The sequence below is a fragment of the Simochromis diagramma genome, unplaced genomic scaffold, assembly GCF_900408965.1.
Source record: "Simochromis diagramma unplaced genomic scaffold, fSimDia1.1 OVJJ01000618.1, whole genome shotgun sequence".
NCBI classification, from domain to species: Eukaryota; Metazoa; Chordata; class Actinopteri; order Cichliformes; family Cichlidae; genus Simochromis; species Simochromis diagramma.
In genome coordinates this window covers 6159505-6179976 of record NW_024387423.1, presented here as the reverse complement: position 1 = coordinate 6179976, position 20472 = coordinate 6159505, and the positions used below count along the sequence as shown (strand labels likewise).

The 20472-nt window shown below is 39.1% G+C and overlaps 2 protein-coding genes across 3 annotated transcripts in view; one reads left to right on the top strand and one right to left on the bottom strand.

The window, feature by feature from the left end:
* Positions 1 to 4367, top strand: part of LOC120722043 (RNA-binding motif, single-stranded-interacting protein 3-like) — a 167923-nt gene extending 163556 nt beyond the window's left edge. For both annotated transcript variants that reach the window (XM_040012778.1, XM_040012776.1), the window contains exons 11-14: positions 1232 to 1348; positions 1579 to 1665; positions 2048 to 2172; positions 2563 to 4367. In XM_040012778.1, the coding sequence (XP_039868712.1) occupies positions 1232 to 1348; positions 1579 to 1665; positions 2048 to 2172; positions 2563 to 2566 (333 nt within the window). In that variant the 3' untranslated portion in view covers positions 2567 to 4367. The remainder of the gene's footprint in view (positions 1 to 1231; positions 1349 to 1578; positions 1666 to 2047; positions 2173 to 2562) is intronic.
* A 1405-nt stretch (positions 4368 to 5772) lies between these two features.
* Positions 5773 to 15327, bottom strand: entpd3 (ectonucleoside triphosphate diphosphohydrolase 3). Its single transcript, XM_040012773.1, has 10 exons — positions 15150 to 15327; positions 12720 to 12857; positions 11983 to 12100; positions 11669 to 11828; positions 10091 to 10250; positions 9750 to 9977; positions 8817 to 9080; positions 8618 to 8728; positions 7391 to 7519; positions 5773 to 6629 (listed from the first exon to the last, which is right to left on the bottom strand). The coding sequence occupies exons 2-10, from the start codon at positions 12852 to 12854 to the stop codon at positions 6441 to 6443; spliced, it is 1494 nt and encodes a 497-aa protein (XP_039868707.1). The 5' UTR covers positions 12855 to 12857; positions 15150 to 15327; the 3' UTR covers positions 5773 to 6440.
* Positions 15328 to 20472: the final 5145 nt, after the last annotated feature.

Genomic DNA, 20472 nt, shown 5'->3' with positions numbered 1-20472 from the left:
TTTAGAGTAAAAGCGTCTCTGCTCCATTCACAAGCAGGTTCTGTCAAGCCTTGCTGCCAAGCCTGCTGACTGGTTGTGTTGCTCATGTACAAACTCGCACAATTTGCAGTCATCAAATGTAACTACTTCTTCTAGCTGCAATTTTTTTACTTCAGCTTAAAAAACTACAATGTGTCATTGCTTTAAAACACGTTGTACACTACGCTTTCTTACGTTGATAGGTTAATGAGTGATCAGAACCCTTTAGTAGATTATACTTTATACAGTAGTTATAGATGTTTTCTTAATTATGTGTTTAAGATGTAAACAGTGTTGGGGACTAACGGAATACATGTACCGGCGTTACGTATTTAAAATACAAAATATGAGTAACTGTATTCCATTACAGTTACTGTTTAAAAGGGTGGTATTTAGAATACGGTTACTTTGTTGAAATAAATGGATTACACGGGGGTCTTTTCCTGTTTCATATGTTAGGCTATGCCCTCTCTATTTTTGGTAATTCCACGCCGGTGGAAACCCAAATGAAACGCGCATTAAGAGGCTCTAATGCCTGTGTCTCAATCTCGCGGCCCATGTCACCCCTACTTGCGGTCGCATAATGATGTGAAGAAATATTTTTAAAAATTATCATTCAGCAAATGACCTTCCAGAAACGGGAGCTGGAAGCATGTAAATATAATAATAACCACTGCAGCCAAAAAGAGTGCCTGACAAGCCCAGTTGTAAGTACGCTATTAAGACTCGACTGGACACTGTGTTCGTGTTTTCCTCCAAAACAATAAGTTCCGTTGGAGCAGCCTTTCAACGCCTCTCTGTCTCTCGCTGGCAAACAAAGTAAAGCTAGTTTTCGGCTACGAGCCCGACACAGAACCGACATATTAGCCAGAGGTCCCTTTAGCAATTTTGCCATTAAGGTCTCAGCATTGTTTTTTTTGGTTTTTTTTAAACCAACATGTCAAAGTTGTTCTGAATCTTTTTTCCCCCCTTTTCTTTGAGTTATGTTTGCCTGCAAATTGCTTAAAGCTGTTGTCTCTTTACTCAGCTTATTTTCTTCGTTTTTAATCTCCACATTTCTTCAGATTTAATTTCCTTTCTCCACCATCTGATCATATATTGATTCCTGCATCTGAATTAAATATCACTGAGTGACTCCAAATCACTTTTGACTCCAAATAACAGTTATTAGCTATAAGCTGACTGGATTTGTATCCTTCCATTTCTACTCCAGGGTGCTGTGATCACTCCAGCTGCTGCCATTGAGCCCAGTTTGTCTATTCACCCCTCCAGTGTAATGGCTCCTCTAACCCAGCAGATGAACCACCTGTCTCTGGGCCCAACAGGCACTGTAAGTCTCCCCTTTGGCCAGTCAGCTCATCGTGCTGTGTGTGCATGTGTTTGTTTTATCCTTTGAGTTATATGTGGAATATAATTGTACACTTGCAGTTTCAGTGTTTTTCTCAGAGTAGAAGCGCTAGAGCAGAGGAAAACTGCCCCGGTGCTTCTGTTTTCAGTCTAAAATGTGAAATGATCATAAGACAAATGACACAGTCTGTGTTCTTCCCCTTTTATCTGTAGTACATGCCTGCTGCAGCGGCTGCTCCTATGCAAGGAACCTACATTCCCCAGTACACTGCAGTGCCTGCCTCGGCCATCACAGTGGACGTAAGGACAGAAACAACCTGCAAACTTTCATTTGAAATGAAAACTGCTGATTAAACATATATATTTTGTGATATATTAGTCTTCCTTAGCTTTTGGCAATCCGTATACTTCAATGAGAGAAATAATTTACACCAAACCCTCCCTAAAGATCAGAGGAGCTGTTTTACAAGTTCACAAGTAGATAAAGTTAAAATCACAGACAGAAAACTGACCGCACCAGATCAACCTGTCACCTTTAAAAAAAAAAAAAAATGCTAATTGAATTTTTCTCTTTGGATTCCTTTGCTATGTGCCATAAAGGAGTCCCTACTTTAATATGATTGGCCAAAGTTTCAAGGCTTTGTTTCGTTCCTTAATATCTGGCTTTTCCCCCCCTGTTCAGGGTGTGGTGACAGACCCCTCTCCACAGACAGCTGCCCCCTCCTCACAGGACGCCAGTGGGCAGCAGCCTTTACCTGTGGAGAACACAGGAGATCACGCCACAGCCTACTCTTACCAGCAGACTAAGTAAGTGTGATGATTGCAAGTCTGTAATTTTTTTTCACATGGTCTTGTACAGCTGGTGCATCCTAACTGGTACATTAACTGTATCTGGAAAAATGAACAGCATCAGCTATAAAGGACTGCAGTACAATTCCCAGATTATGCCGCGCTTTTTCTGTTTTGGTCACAGATGCATGCATGGCAACCTTTGTTTGCAAAATTCTCCTTCTGGCTTTTTATCTTTTTCCTGGTGTTTATCTTGTTTTTCTGCCTCCTAGATAACAGACGGGTGGTTTCCTTTACAGATAGTGATTGTACAAAGACTGTTGTGCCTGCTTACAAAAAAAACCCGGTAACATTGTTCACGGTTCCCTCAGTCACGTCCTCGCTCACTGACTTTTCTGTCTCTTTTAGATAACAGGATGGGTAGGAATCATTGCTGCATTGCCTTTAGGAGGACTGCACGAAGGCGCTGGAGACGCAGAGTATCAAAAGGAAACGGGACAAAACAAAAAACAAAAACAGAGGTGACATGGACATCACTGACGGGAGAATGCTTCCACTGTGCACGGGCACCAAATAAAAGACAAAACGAAGAAAAAAAATATCTTTCTTACCTGGTTGAACTAAGAAAAAGACAAGAAAAAGCAAATGATGGTTTGCTAAACTCAAAGACAATGAAATCAATGGCGGTCTCCAACTTTGAGTTTTCATTTTTCACCATGAGACTGGACTTTGCTTCCAAAGGAAAAAAACAGATAAGGGGACATAAAGAGAAATCTAAAGTCAACCAACTGTACAGAAAAAAATGAACATTTGAATGTGCAGGTAGATTTTCAGACTTTTTTATTGAAAATAGAAGGAAGCCAAGTCTTGAACAAAAACGGGCTGTCTTCCTTTGATATTAAGCTACATTATTTTCATTCTTTTTATTATTTGAGTAGTTTTCTAGAATATTAGTGTTTTCGTAAATCTTTATTGCCTTAATTTTCTCAAACTTTGGGGAAAAAAAGTTTCCAAGTGTTGAATTATTTAAAAAAGGACTGAGTTGTTGAATGATTTTTTTTAAAGGGTTCTTTGAGTTTGAGAGCCTCAGAAATGAAATCTACAAAGCTATCTGTATAAGACAAAAAAAGGTTGTATTTGTATGAAGGTGATTTTAAATTATGTGGTACAGTGCAGGTGATGTTGGTTGACTAGGGAAAAAAATCCTTTTACAACTTGTGGGAGCGGTCAGCCCACCGCTTCCTGGAAATGCAGTTTAGTTCAATCATGGGAAAGAAATTCAGTTTCTCCACCACTTATTTTTTTTTGGTATTTTTATTTTTTTCATTGCGGTGCTTTTAAAAGTTTTTCCTTTGCCTGCTTGCTTGTCTCATTGCAAAAAGAAAAAGGAACATTTCTGACTTTGAGAAAAAGCAGAGAAAAAAAAGCTAGGATTTTTAAATGTGCAAAAAGCAATAGTTTTAGTAAAACTGTTGACAGTTTCTTGAGTCTTTCTTAACTGTTGAACAAAAATACAGCCCGCGGGTGGCATATTTTATACCAAAGATGAAGAAACTAAGTTGTAAAGAGATCTTCCTGTTGCTTTTTCTTAATTTTTTCCACTTTGAATCTGCTTTTTGGTTTTTGTCAAGCTGTTGCTGTGTGAAAGGATCAGTGAATGAGAGCATGCAGTCGGTCCTTTAGCACATTTGCCTCAATCGGACGAGATGTTTTGTGCGTCATGTGATCAAACTACCACCGCATCTAAAACCCTGTGGAATCCTGGTGAAAAAGCTACTTTTTATTAGACACCAAACGACATCCTGCCGAGGCCTCATCGACTGACCGTACATAACGCCGAGACGGCATAGCTCGCGATGAATGCTTCCCAAAATATGACAGATTTAATTGTTTTGCATAATCTAAGTCCAACTCACTGTTTTGTCTCGTTCTTGCCAAACACAAGCCACTGAAAATATGAGCAGGTCGATGATCTCTGTGAGAGGAAAGGGCATTCCTGTTGAACGAAATGATTTCAGCTTATATATATTCTCCTAAAAAAATAAGGAGGATTACTTTTATGTTGCCTTTACTTTTGGGTTTTTTTTTTTCTCTTTTTGATGATTATGTGTGAGCTGCTAAACACTTTTCAGTATTGGGGATTGAGGTTGTCTTATGTTGGGTCTCCGTGGAATATTTGCACCTCCAGAGTGACTGTAATTGATCATTTTAAGCAGAATAAAGATGAAAGAAACACAAACGTGCATTATTGTGCCTAGAGAATATCGGTTGAGAACAGAAGAAAACTTAAGATGAACTTTAACTGGCTCGCACTGGTTCTGAGGTCACGCCTTCGAAGACTCACACGCCTTGACTTTCCACCAATGAAAGGAAGCTAAGGAGAGACACAGGAAACGAATGGACATAGGAGAAAACAAAATTGGTTTAACCAAAATCAAATGGATAGAAAGCTCTAAAATAAACAGGGGTAGGGAGTGAAAGAGAGAGAACTCAAAATCAAAAGTAATATTTATAAGATCTTTTTTTTTGTACAGGCGTGTACAAGAACATGCAACAGAAGTAACTTAGCTATTTTTATTTGCTTGGTCACATGCCTCCCATGTCTTTAAAATTGTGATTTTTGAGAGTGTCTGTAGAACCAGTGGATATTCCTGTAGCTTCAGATGTGTCTTTTTGTTTGTTTCTTTGTTTTGTTTGTTTGTTTTCTTTTTAGTCGAAACTTTCAATAAAAAAATAACAAAAACGAAGTCAAATCCGTACTCGTCCTGGATATTCTGCAGGAACAACACACTGCCACTGGAGTGCGCTATTGTTTTCTGTAGAAGGAAAGGACTGAAAGTCCATTGGTGTGCAATTTTAGTAAGTGACCAAGGTAAGTTCACACACGCAAAATGGTTTTAACTGCTGTAAATGATTAAAAACGTTTAAGCGTTTAGTTTCACCAAGCGAGATTATGAAACTACAGCTCCAAAAGATGCAGTTAGTTGAGAAGTTTATTACATACAGTACTGACAAGAGAGCTCATTATTGCCAAAGCAGAAACAGTGCAAGCAGTCTGCATCAAATGACAATCATGCATCATTTTCTCCAGTGCAATGACAACAAAATGTCAAGAGACAGTTGTATTCATGCAGTTTAGTCATACATCATACTTGCTGTTCCTGTGAACAAATTACTGTCATGAAATCTTTATTTTTATTCATCTTTTCTTTATAAAGAAATAATAAATAACCAGGAAAGTACCAAAATATTACTTTGTAACAGTTGCCAGTTTCATCTACCAGCTGAATCAGCAGGATGTAAAAACAGTGTCTCTGCTTCAAGTCCATCCATCCATGTGCTTCACCACTAATGGATTGTCATTGCTAACAGGGCTTAATTTTTCTTTTTCCAACTGCTCCATTTATACAACTGAATGAACCACTTGTGTACAACTATCCAACAATACTTTGCTCAGAATGCAAGCCTTTTATAACTCACTGCAGCAATATACGACTATGATGCATTTAGTTAAATCAAGAGAAGCACGTAGAACTGCTGTAGCACTGAATGACTTTCTGTGATGACCAAAATTAGTTAAGTAGGTTGTATGTAAATAATTTTAAACTGATATGAAAATGAGACAATGGCATCATTTATTAGGGAAATGTTAATTCAAAAAAGCTATTGTTGTGCGCTTAAAGTTTGGCAAGACCATACACAATATAAAACAATACATTAAAGCTACAGTACAACAATTTGCTACCATTTTCAGTGCTATAACATGTAAAATGCAGGGAAAGAAACAGTAACTCATGCTCTGGTCTAAAGCGGGCGTTCGACTCATTTTGGGAATTGCACAACAAGAACAAGCACATGGAGACTGATGGATGCTCTTATATTTTTGTGCCATTTAGACAAACACTATCACTATTTTGTTGAGCACAGTCAACTAAATTTAAAAAAAAAAAAAAGTACATTAATTTTTGTAAGATTCCCTGAGGTAGAGAATGAAGAGTGGTCTAATGCTTTTTAAAGCTGCTTTTACATATTTTATCTGAAGCTAAAACCCTCAAAGATGCCAGCACAACGTACTGCATTGATTTTGAGGCTCTTCAGTTTTTTTTGTTTTTTTTTTTAACTAAAAGCTAATTCATGTCTCAACCTGAATAATAACACATTTGATTGTTAACGTCCAGTCCAGGCGTCTTGGCACATGCAACTGTAGGATTCTCCGAACCTCTTGCAGAATTACAGCAGTTCCCAGGCCTTTCAATAGCCAGTGATTCCCTCTGTAACCTACGCTCTCAGTAGCAGGTGCGAATGAAGATGATGAAAACTAAGACAGCAGTCATAATTGTTAGCGCCGAAAATAGAAAGATGAGGCCGGCAAAGACGGGGTTTGACATAGGAGGGATTTTCTTCACTTCGGAAGGAATCATGTTGGACATACTCAGCATGTAGCCCAAACTCCAGCCTATATTAGTTTTCTTTACCTACAGGAAAAGAAAGAAAACAAGTAATTTGAATGTTTTATATTTAAAACCACTTGCTTCCAACACCAGTACACCACCTTGCATGTCAGCGGAATGAAAATCATGAAATTGTATAATTACAGCTGTAGGGCAAAAGATGAGTCATAGCACCCAAAGAAGAAGAAAAAGAACAGGCTGTCTCGTAACTCAAAGTCTTGAAAGAACCTATCAAGCAGCAGACATCCCAAACTGCACACTAACGCTATTGTTGGAAATTGGGAAAATTGCCAGCTTTTAAAGTCTTGTCTTGAGTGCAAAAGGCCGAACGCTCTTTGCAGTGTGGAAACATTGGCTGTAATCGTTCGTCCTTTATGAATCATGAGTAATATACCGAGTGTCAAAGACCAGGAATCCCCTTCTGCTGAGGGAGTTTCTTTGTGACAAATTGATGGCATGCCTTCTGCTCTTTAGCTTTTTCATTGCAGACTATTCCTACGACATCAACAACAGTTTCAAGTGGGTGGCCTCATTCACATACGACTGCCAAAGGCAGTTAAATGGCTTCCTGTATTTGAACGTTTATCAGCTGTCAACAGCTTTCCAAAACAACTCTCACCAAATTAGTACATCTTACAGTTATATTTCAAGAAGAATTAGCGCACAAGCCATCCATAAACTTTGAACAATGGGAGGATTGTAATGTACTAGCCTCATAGAAGGCAGTAGTGAAACTTGCAAATAAAAAGAATACTATTTGTCTTATTTACTGCTGTTTAACCAACCTGTTGTTGAAAGTTAATGTTTTTCCAGGTGTCAGTGTCGAATTTGTATCCATCTGCCAGCAAAGTAAAGACGTAATGACCTGCGTAACAGTGGGTCTCGATGAATTTGACGTTGTTTTGTGTGTTCAGCTGAAAGAAGGTTGAACAAAGATCAGAGTTTAGCCTGTGATTGTAATGACACAAGCTAATTGTATTAATTTCAGTTTAATCCCGTTTCAGTGAGAAATGATAACGATTATTTAATCAAGATCATGAAAATATTGTGTAACAAAGACGGAGTGCAGTTTATTTCATTACCTTTATCCTGAAGTAACTTTGTTTCTTTTGCACAGCTGCACTCTACAGCTGTGGTTAGCACAAGCATGTCTCTCTAAATCACTTTCTTGGCCTGACATTGAGTTTATTACCTAACTGATCATGTTTTTAAAAACTGATGTGGCAGACACTCGCAACAAAATCGAGGGTCGAGGAGATGCTTTCAAAGATGCCGTTGGTGTTGGTGCCGAGAGAGGGTGCTCTGAGTTTTTTATAAACTGCAGACCTACTGGGAGTTGAGTGAGTGGTATTTCTCTGGGGGAAAATGCCTTGTTGATTTCAGAGGTCATCTGAGAATGGCCAGACTGCTTAGAGGAAAGGGAACAATAACTCAAATAACCACTTGTGACATGGTTGCTGGGTGCCAGACAACCAGGGCATACAAAAGCACAGGCTCACTAAAGGGCAAGAGAAGAGCGGAAAAATGTTGCCTGGTCTAATGACCGTGGATTTCTGCTGTGACATTCAGATGATAGGGCCAGACTTTGGTGCAAAAAGCCTGAAAGCGTGCTGCTTTGTATTAATGGTTTAACGTGGTGTTGAGGATATTTTCTTGGCATATTTCGGGCCCCTTAGTACCAATTGATCCTCCTTTAAATGCCACAGTTTTGAAGGTTGAAGGGGGTGCAACTCATTAAAGGTGTACCTAATAGAGCGTCCAGTCAGTGTATATTACTAGTAAAAAATGTGGACACACGAGCAAAAAGAAGAAAATGTGGGTGCACAGCATTGTCAGAGCTGGTGAGTAGTTTACTTTCTGTTGTGCCTTCTGGTCTAATCTTGATGAATGAAAATGACAACGTATTTTATGTAATTACCTTCATATTAATTCTGTCATTCTCTCCTTCCTAAACATGATTTCTGTTCTTCCTCACCTTAATTTCTTGATTTTCTACCTGTATGAAAACTTACCGTTGCCCAGTTTTTGTGGCAGAAGTTCCTAACTGAGGTGTTGAAGTGATTAATGTTTGATGTGCCATTCAACTGCAGAGCCATGGCAGTCCAGAAGAATCCAGCGTATGCCTGGTCGGACCAGCAGAAACACACACACTAGGTTGTTTTGCATCGTGATCTATTTGCTTTCATGTGTTATATTTGCACTGCGTGTTACCAGGAAATCTCCGATGACTGGTGGCTGCTCCACCCCGTTGAAGGAACACTGAGAGGAGGAGCAGGTCTTGAAATCAAATATGGATTTCACTACTTTCCCACAGCCGTCTGAGTCGCCACCACCAAAGAAGATCAGGTCTTGATTGGGGTCGTAGTTTTGCGGTTTCTTTGTACACTGTGACTCAAAAATTGATGATGCCTTTTTGGTAGTATTGAAACCTTTAGGATAGCAGGGGTTTGTTATGTTTTTGGGGTTAGATGATTGCTGGAAAATAAAAAAAAATTAAAAAAAAATGTCAAAAGATGACGATTTTTTTAAGAAGAAGGCAAAATCTATAAATAAATAGGACAGAAAAAGACCCCAACCCTGGACTGGATAAGAGGAAAAAATGAATGGATGGATATTCGTTATGCCTTTACAGGCACATTATCTCCACACTGTAGGGCTTATTTCTTTAAATTATACAACACCGCATACAAAGTCTGAAGTAAACAGAAACTATAAGGTTAAGCTGTCATACCATCACTCTGATGCACTTTCAGCATATTTCTTGCAGAATCACTATTAGTTTCAAGAATGAAGCTATGAATTACCAGAAACGATGCATTTCTCCCAGACTAGCTTGACGACAATCACAGTTCGATCAATATTCTTAATGACATAATGCATCCCTGGATCCTTTGGCTGTTAGCAGCTCAGGGACAGCAGCGTTCACTAATCATTCCACAAATTGGCCATTAATGGATTTCGCAGTGCACATGTGTGCAAAGAGCCAGACGTTCCCACTGCACTTAAACGATAGCACAGTGACGCATAACAACCTAAGGAAAGAACCACCACTCTTGTAGTACCTTGGGAATATGAGAGTTCAGTGAAAGACACTATTTTTTTCTGTGCATACTCGTAAAAGAAACGGAGGACAAAGTCATTCACCTGCACTACTTTCTCCAGAACCAACTTCCCAGCTTCATTTTTGCCATAGCAGAGGAAACTGTGTGTGTAGACATTGTAAGGGTAACCATACAGTTTGACACGCAGGTAGTCGGCTCCCTTGAGATCATCCTGGACCGCAAAGGCAATCTGTGTTGATGCTCCTCCAAGATCCATGGAGCCGACAGTCTTTGCTCCCTGCGGCCGTACGTATGCGTTCCACATGTTTTTCTGCAAAAACAACGAAGATTAATAAACGATGAAACGTACAATAGCAGATTTTTGAAGCTGCAATTATCTTGTTTTTTGGGCAATCGATCAGACAGGTGAAGGCTGTGTCATACCTCTACCAAGTTTCCCTTTAGGTAGTTGACAGTGATCCAGCCATAAAGCCCTTCTTCCTGCCCAGTGATGACTGAAGCATTTTGAAACATGAAGGGGAGGGAACTCAGGTATTGTCTGAGTTTTACCAGGACGTTATTGGCCCTCTGTGCATCTTTCATTCTTAACAGCACAGCAGAAAACAGAACTATTAGACATCACACTAGAAACAGACGTTGACAAATGGATTCACTATCATTAATGAAGCAGGTAAAGATTTTGCCAAATACACGTATTTGCTATTTTAGATGCTATTATTTGCTATTATTTTTATTTTAAACTCATCTAAGCCAGAAGTCATGACGGTAGGCTAGAAGGCTTGGCTCTGTTTTTTTAAAATGAGATCAGTATGTCATTTTAAAAACACTAAGATGTGAAGATTTTTTTAATGTTTCTGTCATTAACTGTTTTATGTGTGGGTTTATTTATTTTTGGTTGTTTTGTTTTTGTCTTTCTGCTGTTTCTCTGAGCGTTGCACGGTCTGAGTTTGGGGTGCATTTGCTGGAAAGTCCACCGCTCAGAAGATTTGCGACTGTCTTAATAAGTGAATAATCATTCTCACTGTACAATTGTAGATTTTATAATAAGATGTTTCCTGTTTGGCGTCGTGCTGACACAAAACTAAATGCTCTAAACCAATAAACTGCCAAAACATCATCTTTTATCCATGTGCTCACACTTGCTGATGAGCAGTTAATCAGATGCATTTGATTCGCAGTGCCTGGAAGCAATGAGGAGTGTTCATCTATTTAAATAATGATAGAGTCTGGAACAGATATTATGTTTTTTAAATTATGCTAAAGAGGATGTCCTTTTTCACATGACTGTAAATCATTTCATGCAAACTAATCAACCTTTTTTTGTATGTTTGTTATACTTTAACAACAATATACTCTGTCCCCTACTTCTGCGTAGAAGGTCTGCTTTTGTCATCATCTTTCCTTGGGCTGGAAAGTATGAAAAGCCATATTTAATGCGAGGCCCAAAGTTTGACCCATGTGATTGAGATTCCTAAGTTTTGTCCTGCCCTTTAGTCTGAATGTGTTTTTATTGCTGGGGCTTCCCCAGGCATCCAGAGGGAGGGGGGTTATCCATCAGGCAAAAGGGGGGCAATATAAGACACAAAGCTTTACTGTGACGCAGACCTCCCTTTTTGTCTCTTGAATGCTTGCACAGCAAAATTGGCATCCATAATTCAGCACCAATGAAGTTGAATGGACGTTCTTAAACTCAATCCACAGCACATATTTGAAAGTATTAAATACATCACTTTAAGAACATTTCTGCATCTGTCTTGATATTCTCATCTTTAAAAATCATACATTGTACCCATTAAAAATTCCCACCACACACACACAAAGTCACAGATCTAAATATTATACTTTTTAAGAATGTATTTGTATTCATTATGTCTTGCAGTTCTTCAGTCATCAGCTTACTCCTCTGTGCATGAAAGGTCAAGAAAAGCCTAAAATTAATTAATATAAAAAAAATCACTTTTGACTCTTCAATAATAATATAAGTAATCAAAAGCTTCTTACTGCAGGAGTCTCATTCCAGCTGTAGCTCCGAGAAACAGGCGCGTACTGTTGTGTTTTGTTGGAGGAATGGTTTTAGTGACGATGTCCATGCATTTCCTAAATCCTGCCATTGTCTTTTCTTCGATCTCGGGGATAACCTTCATGTCGGAGATGGCATTACCTGAGGACACAAATCCAAGCTAAAAGTCTCGTGTGTCTAGTAACCAGAATGTCTCCAATTTAAAACACACTCTTTATGGTGTTTCTTTTGTTTGCAAAAGCCTAAAAAGAGTTTGCCAGCACCCCCCCTCCTCTCTTTGTTATATGTGACTCACCATCAACTTTACAGTTTAATGTCTCAGTCACTATTCCTGTTTCGTTCTCCTTCGCTCCTGGCCATTCATACAGGTATACATTGGAACGAGATGAGCCAGCGTCTATCACTATGCCGTACTAACAGGAAGAAGGAAGACAAAAATGTTATTGCACAAGCATTTTCCAATCAGCCTAGCAGGTTGCTGTCTATTAAGCACAGAGTAGCCACCGTGCCTTTCATCAGGCCTCTGTGTGAAAGATGTTGCATAACAGCAGTAAAAGCCTATTTTCTTTATGGAGATATAGTGGGGTAATGGTATCCTTAGCAGAAAAGAAAGTCTCAAATTAGAGAATTGTGAGAACTGCAAAAGTAAAAAACCACTGGCACACTCCTGATGAAAAAGCATACACACATACACAAAAAGAGAACTGACAAACACGCAAAACGGCAACTGAAAGTCATCACAATGAGTTTTTTTCCTCTTTTTTTTTTTTTTTAGCCCTTGTTTCAAAAAGCTTTCAGTTCTAATTAAAAGGATAAGGGGAAACAGCAGACGGCCAACATGCCTGTTTGTTTGAAAGCCATTAACAGTACACGCAAAGTTAAACGTGTTTCATCAGAACCGCCACTCATCAGCAAGCAGACCGATGAGGAATCTCTGATCCTTCGGTGCAGTTTTTATGCGTTGTCTTTATAACAGCATGCGTATTTATATTTGCATCTTGGAGTATTGCGCTGATGCGCGTATGTGCTCACCTCTTTGCTGTATTCTAAAAACCTCCAAGTGTCCTGGATAACAGCAACAGCAATGAGGGCAGCGATGCTGGTCAAGAGGAGAAGCATCACTCCTGCTATCCGACACTTGTAGCCCATCTTGTGTTTGGAAGCCATTTCCTGTTGGCAAGAAATAGGGTTAAAGAAGATGTGTGGTTCTCACTAAAAGCACCTTTCAAGGTTAAGATGTGCAGATGTTTAAAAAAGTCACGATGAGCCGTAACAGTGACCAGGACTTCTACAGATGAGTAAGTGCTCGCAAGCCAAACGGATGCTTAACCAAATCCAAATCAGAGGGAGGTTGTTCAATCAGAAGAACTCTTTTAGGGAGAAAGTGCTAAAATGCAAAAAAACCCAAAAACAAAACATTTCTGTTTGTTGTAGTTTTTTGTCTGTTTTTTGGCTACGATTACACATCGCACACAGGCATGCAACATGAAATGCAGCTTTTTTTCATGTGTGCATAGATGGGCTACACACAATTTAAACCTTTAAAGCTACTCTCATAAACATTGTGCAAAATATATCACAATCTATATTCATCACTTTGCAAGGACTCATTAAATTCAAAAACATCCATGAAGTTTACTGACAGATGAATATGCCATTTGATATGAATACTCTTTGTTATTCAATCAATAATCAATTATAATCATGTTATATATAATCAATTTGCTGAAACTGCCACACTATTCTGCTCATGTTATGTTCCCGTGTGATTGCATCACTGTTATTGCAGCTATTTGTCAGTATACAGCCGTTAGGTAATTCTCCCTCAGCCGTGCCAAAACTGTCCTCACCAGACTGACAACCACTTTGCGGATTAGGTGGAACCCTAGTTCTGTGTCTCTCTTGTTTATTGTCCATTTAAGCTTCATAAATCCAGGAATAAAATTGGCTATCTGACTCCTCTTTTATAGGCAATAACAACAACGACAAAACCAGTGTTTGTTAATCTATGAATAACTCTTAAGTTACCACAGCAACTTCTGTAGAAACAAGCAGGCTGAAGGTGCTCGACAAGGTGCGATCACAACTGGCTGACATGGCAGCAAGCGAGTTTAATGTTTCTGATACATGTTGCCCGCAAGGTGCTTGACATTTCGAAGCCATGTGTGCAATACACGTCCTAGACTTTCACTTTTGAATGTCTCTTCTTTATAACCGTGTGCTTAACATTTCCCGGAGCTGTTTCCAACACAAAGAAAGTAAAGTGTCAGCCAGCACATGAAGAGAAATAGCAACCAATCTGTTTTTGCTGTGTCTATGTTGCATTCACTACAAGGTATGTTTCTGTAACTACATGAGATTATATCCAATCAACCTGCCAAGACAAACACAGTACAAGTTCTTACACTCCAAGCAGCTCACAATGAAAACAAACATAAGGAGGCATGAGTGACGGTGTGTCTGAGGATGGAATAGAAAACAAATAATTCTATAAAGTAATGATGCGTGTAAGTGCTAATACTGCTAATTTGCAGTTAAGGAACAATGTGTCTTTTGAGCCACTGGTAATGTGAGCTCACTCATCTCTGGCTTTACGGGCTATCATCGCAATGAGCCGGGCTTAAAAACTAAACTGTATTTAAGGTTGTGGGTGATTTTAGTAGCACTGAGACAAACACTTCCTCCCTGTAAAGTAAATTTTGGTTTTAGTTCTTTCCCACTGCTTTCTCACCTTTTTTTTTTTTTTTTTTTTTTTTTTTTTACATGCACAGTTGTTACTTGTGGTTTTTAGTAGCATTAATAAGCTTGACATATTACATATTTACACTGCAGTGCATCTCAGATTTGCTGGATGTAAAGTTTCACACAGTGGAGAAACAACAAGATTAGGCAAACAGCACAGTTACTTATAGTTTGTTATTGTAAATGAACCGCCTTTTGGGTTTGTAATACAAAGACTTACTGAATACATTAATTGCACTTGACTTGCACCTATTTTACTTTATATGTCAATAGTTTTCCCTTTTCTAAAACTTAATTGTGCAGTAACTTGAATTTTTTTTTACTATCACCTGAATAGAAATGCATGGTCCTTATAGGATTTTGAGTTGGCAGTTGCAAAACTACACAATATCTATAAACTACTCAATGTGATATTACTGGTTCTGCAGTTTACTTAAAATTCAGCCAGGTGAATCAACAAGTCATATCGACTCTGTTAACACCCACTCAGTAAAAAATCAGCCATGTGTCGCTGGGAGTCAAATAACTTGAGCTATCTCCCCTGCTTGTAAGGACAGGTTCTTATGGTGGTGGAGTGGATAGAAGCAAATGTGTCTCGTCACACTCGGTACAGTAAAACTAACTTGCCAGTGTTGATTAACCCTTTGATCATGTCTAAATACCTGTTGTGTTCAAAGGTTTAAAAAATAAATGCATGTGAGGAAATGTTTTGTTTCTTACCTTCTAGAGCTGATTTTTAGAGCCTCGTTGAGAATAAGAGAGAGATGGTTCTGACGAAGGGATGTTGATCTAAAGCAGGAAAAGTGGTTGCAGCAAATCAAGAGAGAGAGAGGAACAGAGAGAGAGAGAGAAGGTGCTCTGAGTGCTCTCAAGAGTGACTGGCCCACAAGAACAGGAGTGGCGTACCCCAACATAAGTCACAGTGCGGGGAGGAGCATTGTGTGCAGGACTCCAGTTTTTGCCACTCCCAACGCACCAGTGCAACAAAGCAGCCAGCCTACGAAACACAGCTGCTCCTTGCTCATTGCCTGAGATTAAAACAGATACAAGTATTTGTGAGTATGAACAATGTGAGAAGATGGGGCTGGAGCTGGGATGCTAATTGATGTGATCAATAAGAGAGACTGCAGTGTGGCTGAGGGTCTGCTGTGGAACTTACTATACATTCAGGTGTTATTTAATAGGAGTAAATTATGAGGCAATGGAGGCTATGAAAAGCAAAGGCTTAAGTGCTGTATCAACAATCAAGGATTTGTTGATAGCTGCATGTGATGCCAGCGTTCTCACAGACAAAACTTGGAGTCATTTGTGTGACAAACATGAGTCATTAATTTCTCTGACACAGTGCTGATGGACGAATGGGAACCTGAGCTTTTATTGCAGCATATTTGTTTGTTTTTTATGGGAAGACAGCAGAGAGTTAAAAGCATTCTTTTAATGGTGTGTGCATTGTTCCTACTGCTGAACATTTTTGTAAGGGCTCATATGTTAGGAGTTTTGCAGCACTATCTGGAAACATGAGGAATGCTTTTCCAGACTGATACAGACTGATGTATGTGCATCAGTCTGTATAATATCAGTTAAGGAGTGGAGATACTGTCAGAATGCATCTGTCTCCATGCCCAGCCTACTGTAATGACCAAAACACCAGTTAATGCAATATTCCCAAATAATGCTGAGAAGTCAGACACCACTGCATTCTGCTGCTATTTTAAGTATTTTCTATGGTACCCACCCACCAACCCATTTGTTACCTGTAATACAATTTCATCAGGTTACCTTATGTTTTATGTTGGCAGACAACAAATGGTTCCATTGCATTGGAAGTGGTTACTTTGTTATAATACCGTGACATACTAAGACATGGCCTCCTCACATGGGTGCCAGCGTCTGGATCTGCTAGCTTTGTTTATTGTCCTGGCATCTTAATAGAAGTTATTACAGTGGTCTGAGTTGTTGAGTTATTCAAAGGTTCAAAGGTATTTCAGATCATTGTCCCTGCTGCACAACAGCAGGACTCCTTCAGGACTTTAAGGTAAAGAGCAGAATTTATGGTTCCACTATACCAGGTCCTGAAGCAGCAAAGCAACCCCAGACCATCACGCTACCACCAACATGTTTGACTGTTGGGTGTTTTTTTTGTGTGAAACATTGTGTTAGTTTTCTCCATTTGTGGATAATGTCACTCACCACCATTCACTGGAATCCCAGACCCTTTTAAAATGCTTTGTAACCTTATCCAGCCTGATATATATCAAGTTCTTTTAGATCGTGGCATGACGTGTTGCTTTTTGAAATCTTTTAGCCTACTTCACTTTGTCAGACAGGTTCTATTTAAGTGGTTTAATCCAGCATGTGTGGCATTAATTAGTCCTGGGTTTATCTTGTCAATTTCATCAACATGATAAAGTCACAAGTGTTCAAGATGCAGTCATGAAACTTCTCAGATGTGTAGTAAACACTGAAATGAAGACCCAGCTCAAAGAACATTGATACTGTGGTCTCTCTTCGTGACTGTAAATTTGCAGCAGCCTTTGTTTTTTTAACCACTGAATCTGTTGCCTTTTTAACACCAGCACTGGTTTCTGGGTTGTCTACAAAGGAGACACTAGTGGTGTCAGTGAAAGTGAATTACATGTCTGATTCAATGGGCAGTGAATGTATATAAAGTATTTTTGTTGCCTAACGTGAGACCTGAAACCTACTGGCCTGAATTAACCGGAAGAACAGGAAGCTTAAAATTAGATTAGCACCAAGAGATGAAAGAGAAGAAGCAAGTATCTTACAGAAAGATTGCATACTTTCTCATAGAGGTAGTACTGCAATACTTCTGTTAAAATGCATGCTCTTTCCAGCTTTGCTGCTTTGCACATGGGTTGTATGGGTTTAGTTTGTCTCTTCAAGACAGACTAAACGAGTTTGCACCCACATGTCTTCTCTTGTGTAAGGAAACATGTGAACACAGTGATTTCCTCTTTAATGCAGAAGAAAGCAAATAAATCAACTCATAGTGAAGAATATATGTATATAAGTACATATCTTGTGGTGATTTGGGAAGAATTTAGTAATCATCTCCAATATGTTGCATGTTTTATTTCATCCTAACAAAATACTGAGTTTCTGCTGTCTGCACAACTAAAAACAAAGTTGAAGTTCCGTCATCCTCAGATAATTACCAATTCAGCATCAGTGCTGTTTATAGTCTACTCGGATTTGTAGAGCCACCAAGACATATTCTCACTAATTGTTTATGTCTCTTTCAGTGCTTTTAAAATACATTAAACACCCTGATGAATCTCTACTGCAGGTCACAGGGCAGCACAGAGAGGTTTAGAAGCTCTTAATGCATCGTTGATAAATTAGCTTGACAGACCCATACTTGCATGCATATGCTGCACATAATGACAGCATTATGCGGTGTCAACTTATCAGATAATTACACCTCATGCCTCTAATGTATGGGTGTAAGAGGCTGGTCCACTTTAAACCCTGCTGCCTCCATTTCCCTTCACGCACCCTTCAGCCACTCCCACCACATCGCCCCATCTACCTAACTATTTCAACAGGGCTGACTCTCACAGGGAGCCGCTGTGTGAAACACTGTACACAACCCTCTTCCCCACCACTGCTTGACAGAAAGTAGTCCCCAGACTAGCTCAGGACAAACCCATATCTCTTACATGTCAAAGCTGTGTACCACTCAGCACGCTGCAATTGAATTATCAAAAAGGAAACTCTTATCCTTGTAGAATTACAGATATCAGAGTTAACAGCAATCAGTGCACATTTCAACATGGGGCAAATATGCTGGCCATGTAATGGGATCTCTGTGGTCTCAAACGCATTGTGATTTGAGATTCAGTTACGTGCTGATGGCTAGTAGATTATAATGTTTTCCCATCTGATCCCTCCCAAGTGAAACAGCATCTTGGGCATGCTTTCAGGAAAAACCTCACATACCAGATATTTGAAGGCTGCTGAGCCTAGTGGGCTGACAGCATGTGTTGGGCTGGACGAGTCCAACACATCAGGGCTCAAATATGCATTTTCAATATGAGATTATATATTTGTAGTTTTCTGTTCTGATCTATTTCTATCTGTTCAAATAATTATGCACTGCAATACAAATGTGCTTTGCTCTCTGAATGTTTTGGCAGTACTGTAAAGACTCATGTTTGTACCTAGTTTGGAACAAAGCATAGGTTTCACATCACAAGTTCAACTTTGCAGCTAAGAATAGATGCTAGAAAAACATTTTTCACAGGTCCCGCCCTTCCTGTCTTTATGTATCTCCCACCTTTGCAATTACCTGCTCTGCCCCGGTGTGTTGCACCTGTGAGTAATTCCCCTTCCCTTGTATTCAAAATGTGTTTTTTGCCTGTCCTTTGTCAGCTCGCTTTTGCTTATGTATGCACTTCAGTAATACTGCTCTTGCATTGGATTTCCCACGCGCCTAACCCTGTTTTGCCTTTTGGCTTTTGCCTCTGCTTGTTCCAGGTTTTGTCTGCTTTGATCACGGGTTGATCACCTGTGGAACAAACTGTGCTTTACCTCAGTGAAGTGGTGAACTCTCATGTGGTCTCTCATACATTTCAGTTCTGTGTTGTTACAACAGGAATGCTGGTTAGATAAAAAAAAGAAGGCTGATCTTTTACTATCTCTTTGAGACTTATTGAATTCACTGCTGTTTCTACGCTCATTCTTTTATTTCTTTTTTATCAACCAATCACACCCTGTGAAAGAATGCATCATACCAAGGTTACCAAGCAACTAGCTAAGATAAAAGTTTCCACCCCGTCTAAGATTCCTTCCATGAAAATGTTTGCACTCTCTGACAGGATTCTCTACTGTCCAGAAAACAACGGAAATGAGCGCAGACACCAGAGGGACAAATAAACAAAAGACCGATACATATGTGATTGCAATGCTGTATAGTTGCACAGAGCCTAGAAAACTGTGATACACAGTGAAGTTAGTTCTTTTTCTGGACTGAAGCAGTACTGGGGATCTTATGCTAAGTTAGAGGAAAAACACCAATACTTTAGATCATTTATTTTAAATAAAACTGCTGTTCCTCAAATGTTACTGAATTCAACTGAAAGACTTTCTTTGAAACTTTTAATAGAGATTTCCTAGTGTATGTCCCTGAGATAAACTTTCATATTTTAGTGGTTTTCTGCCTTTGGCCACTTAATATCTGTGCAATCAAAAGTCACTCTGTGCATGTTCACATTCATGTTCAACTGAAGACAAAGAAACGTTTTTAGAAGACTTTTCCCTGTTAAAAGACTTTTTCAGCTGATCAAATACTTTTGTGAGAAGCTTTAAATTAAAGCTGAAAGTCTGCACTTGAATCACATGATGTTTGTTAGATTTAAAATCCTCTGTACAGCAACAACATTACAAAACAAAGTGCCACTGTCCAAAACTGGACCAGAGACAAGTTATTTCTCTTTGATGAAATAACTTGTCTCTGCTTTATTTGGATTAAAGGTTAATGTCAGATAGCTTTTGAGCTGTCTATAATACAACCTAATAATATTACACTAATGTTACCCCCCTTGTCTCGCCCTGCTTTCTTCTCTTTCAGGCTCTCATTTGCATCCTACTGGAGCAGATGGCAGACTCTCCTTGATCCCGGTCCTGCCTGAGATTCCTTCCTGTTAAAAGGGAGTTTTTCCTTCCCACTATGACCGAGTGTTTGCTCATTGTCAGTTGTCTGCTTGTTGAGTCTTGCAATATAAAGTACCCTGAGGCAACAATTACTGTGACTTACCGCAATATAAAAAAAACTGAATTGAATTTAACTACAGAGTACACACATAAGATTGAAGTCAGTTTACTATGCATTGAATATTTCTGATTATAAGCGTGATTATTTTAATATGGAATCAACATTTCTCAGTGCTGGATTGTTCTCATTTTAAGGTAAGCATTATTTAAAGATGTTACCATACTAGTATTCAATTAAATTCAATTAAATGTTATTTATATAGGGCTAAATTACAACAGCAGTCACCTTAAGGTGCTTCATATTGTAAGA

What these genes read in the sequence shown, in the direction of transcription:
- entpd3 (XM_040012773.1), bottom strand. Translation starts at nt 12,854, where the DNA reads ATGGCTTCCAAACACAAGATGGGCTACAAGTGTCGGATAGCAGGAGTG. An exon ending in TTCTGGAGAAAGTAGTGCAG is followed by an intron (nt 9,081 to 9,749) that starts GTGAATGACTTT and finishes TTTATTTTCCAG; the next exon opens with CAATCATCTAACCCCAAAAA. An exon ending in GCCACAAAAACTGGGCAACG is followed by an intron (nt 7,520 to 8,617) that starts GTAAGTTTTCAT and finishes ACCTTCTTTCAG; the next exon opens with CTGAACACACAAAACAACGT.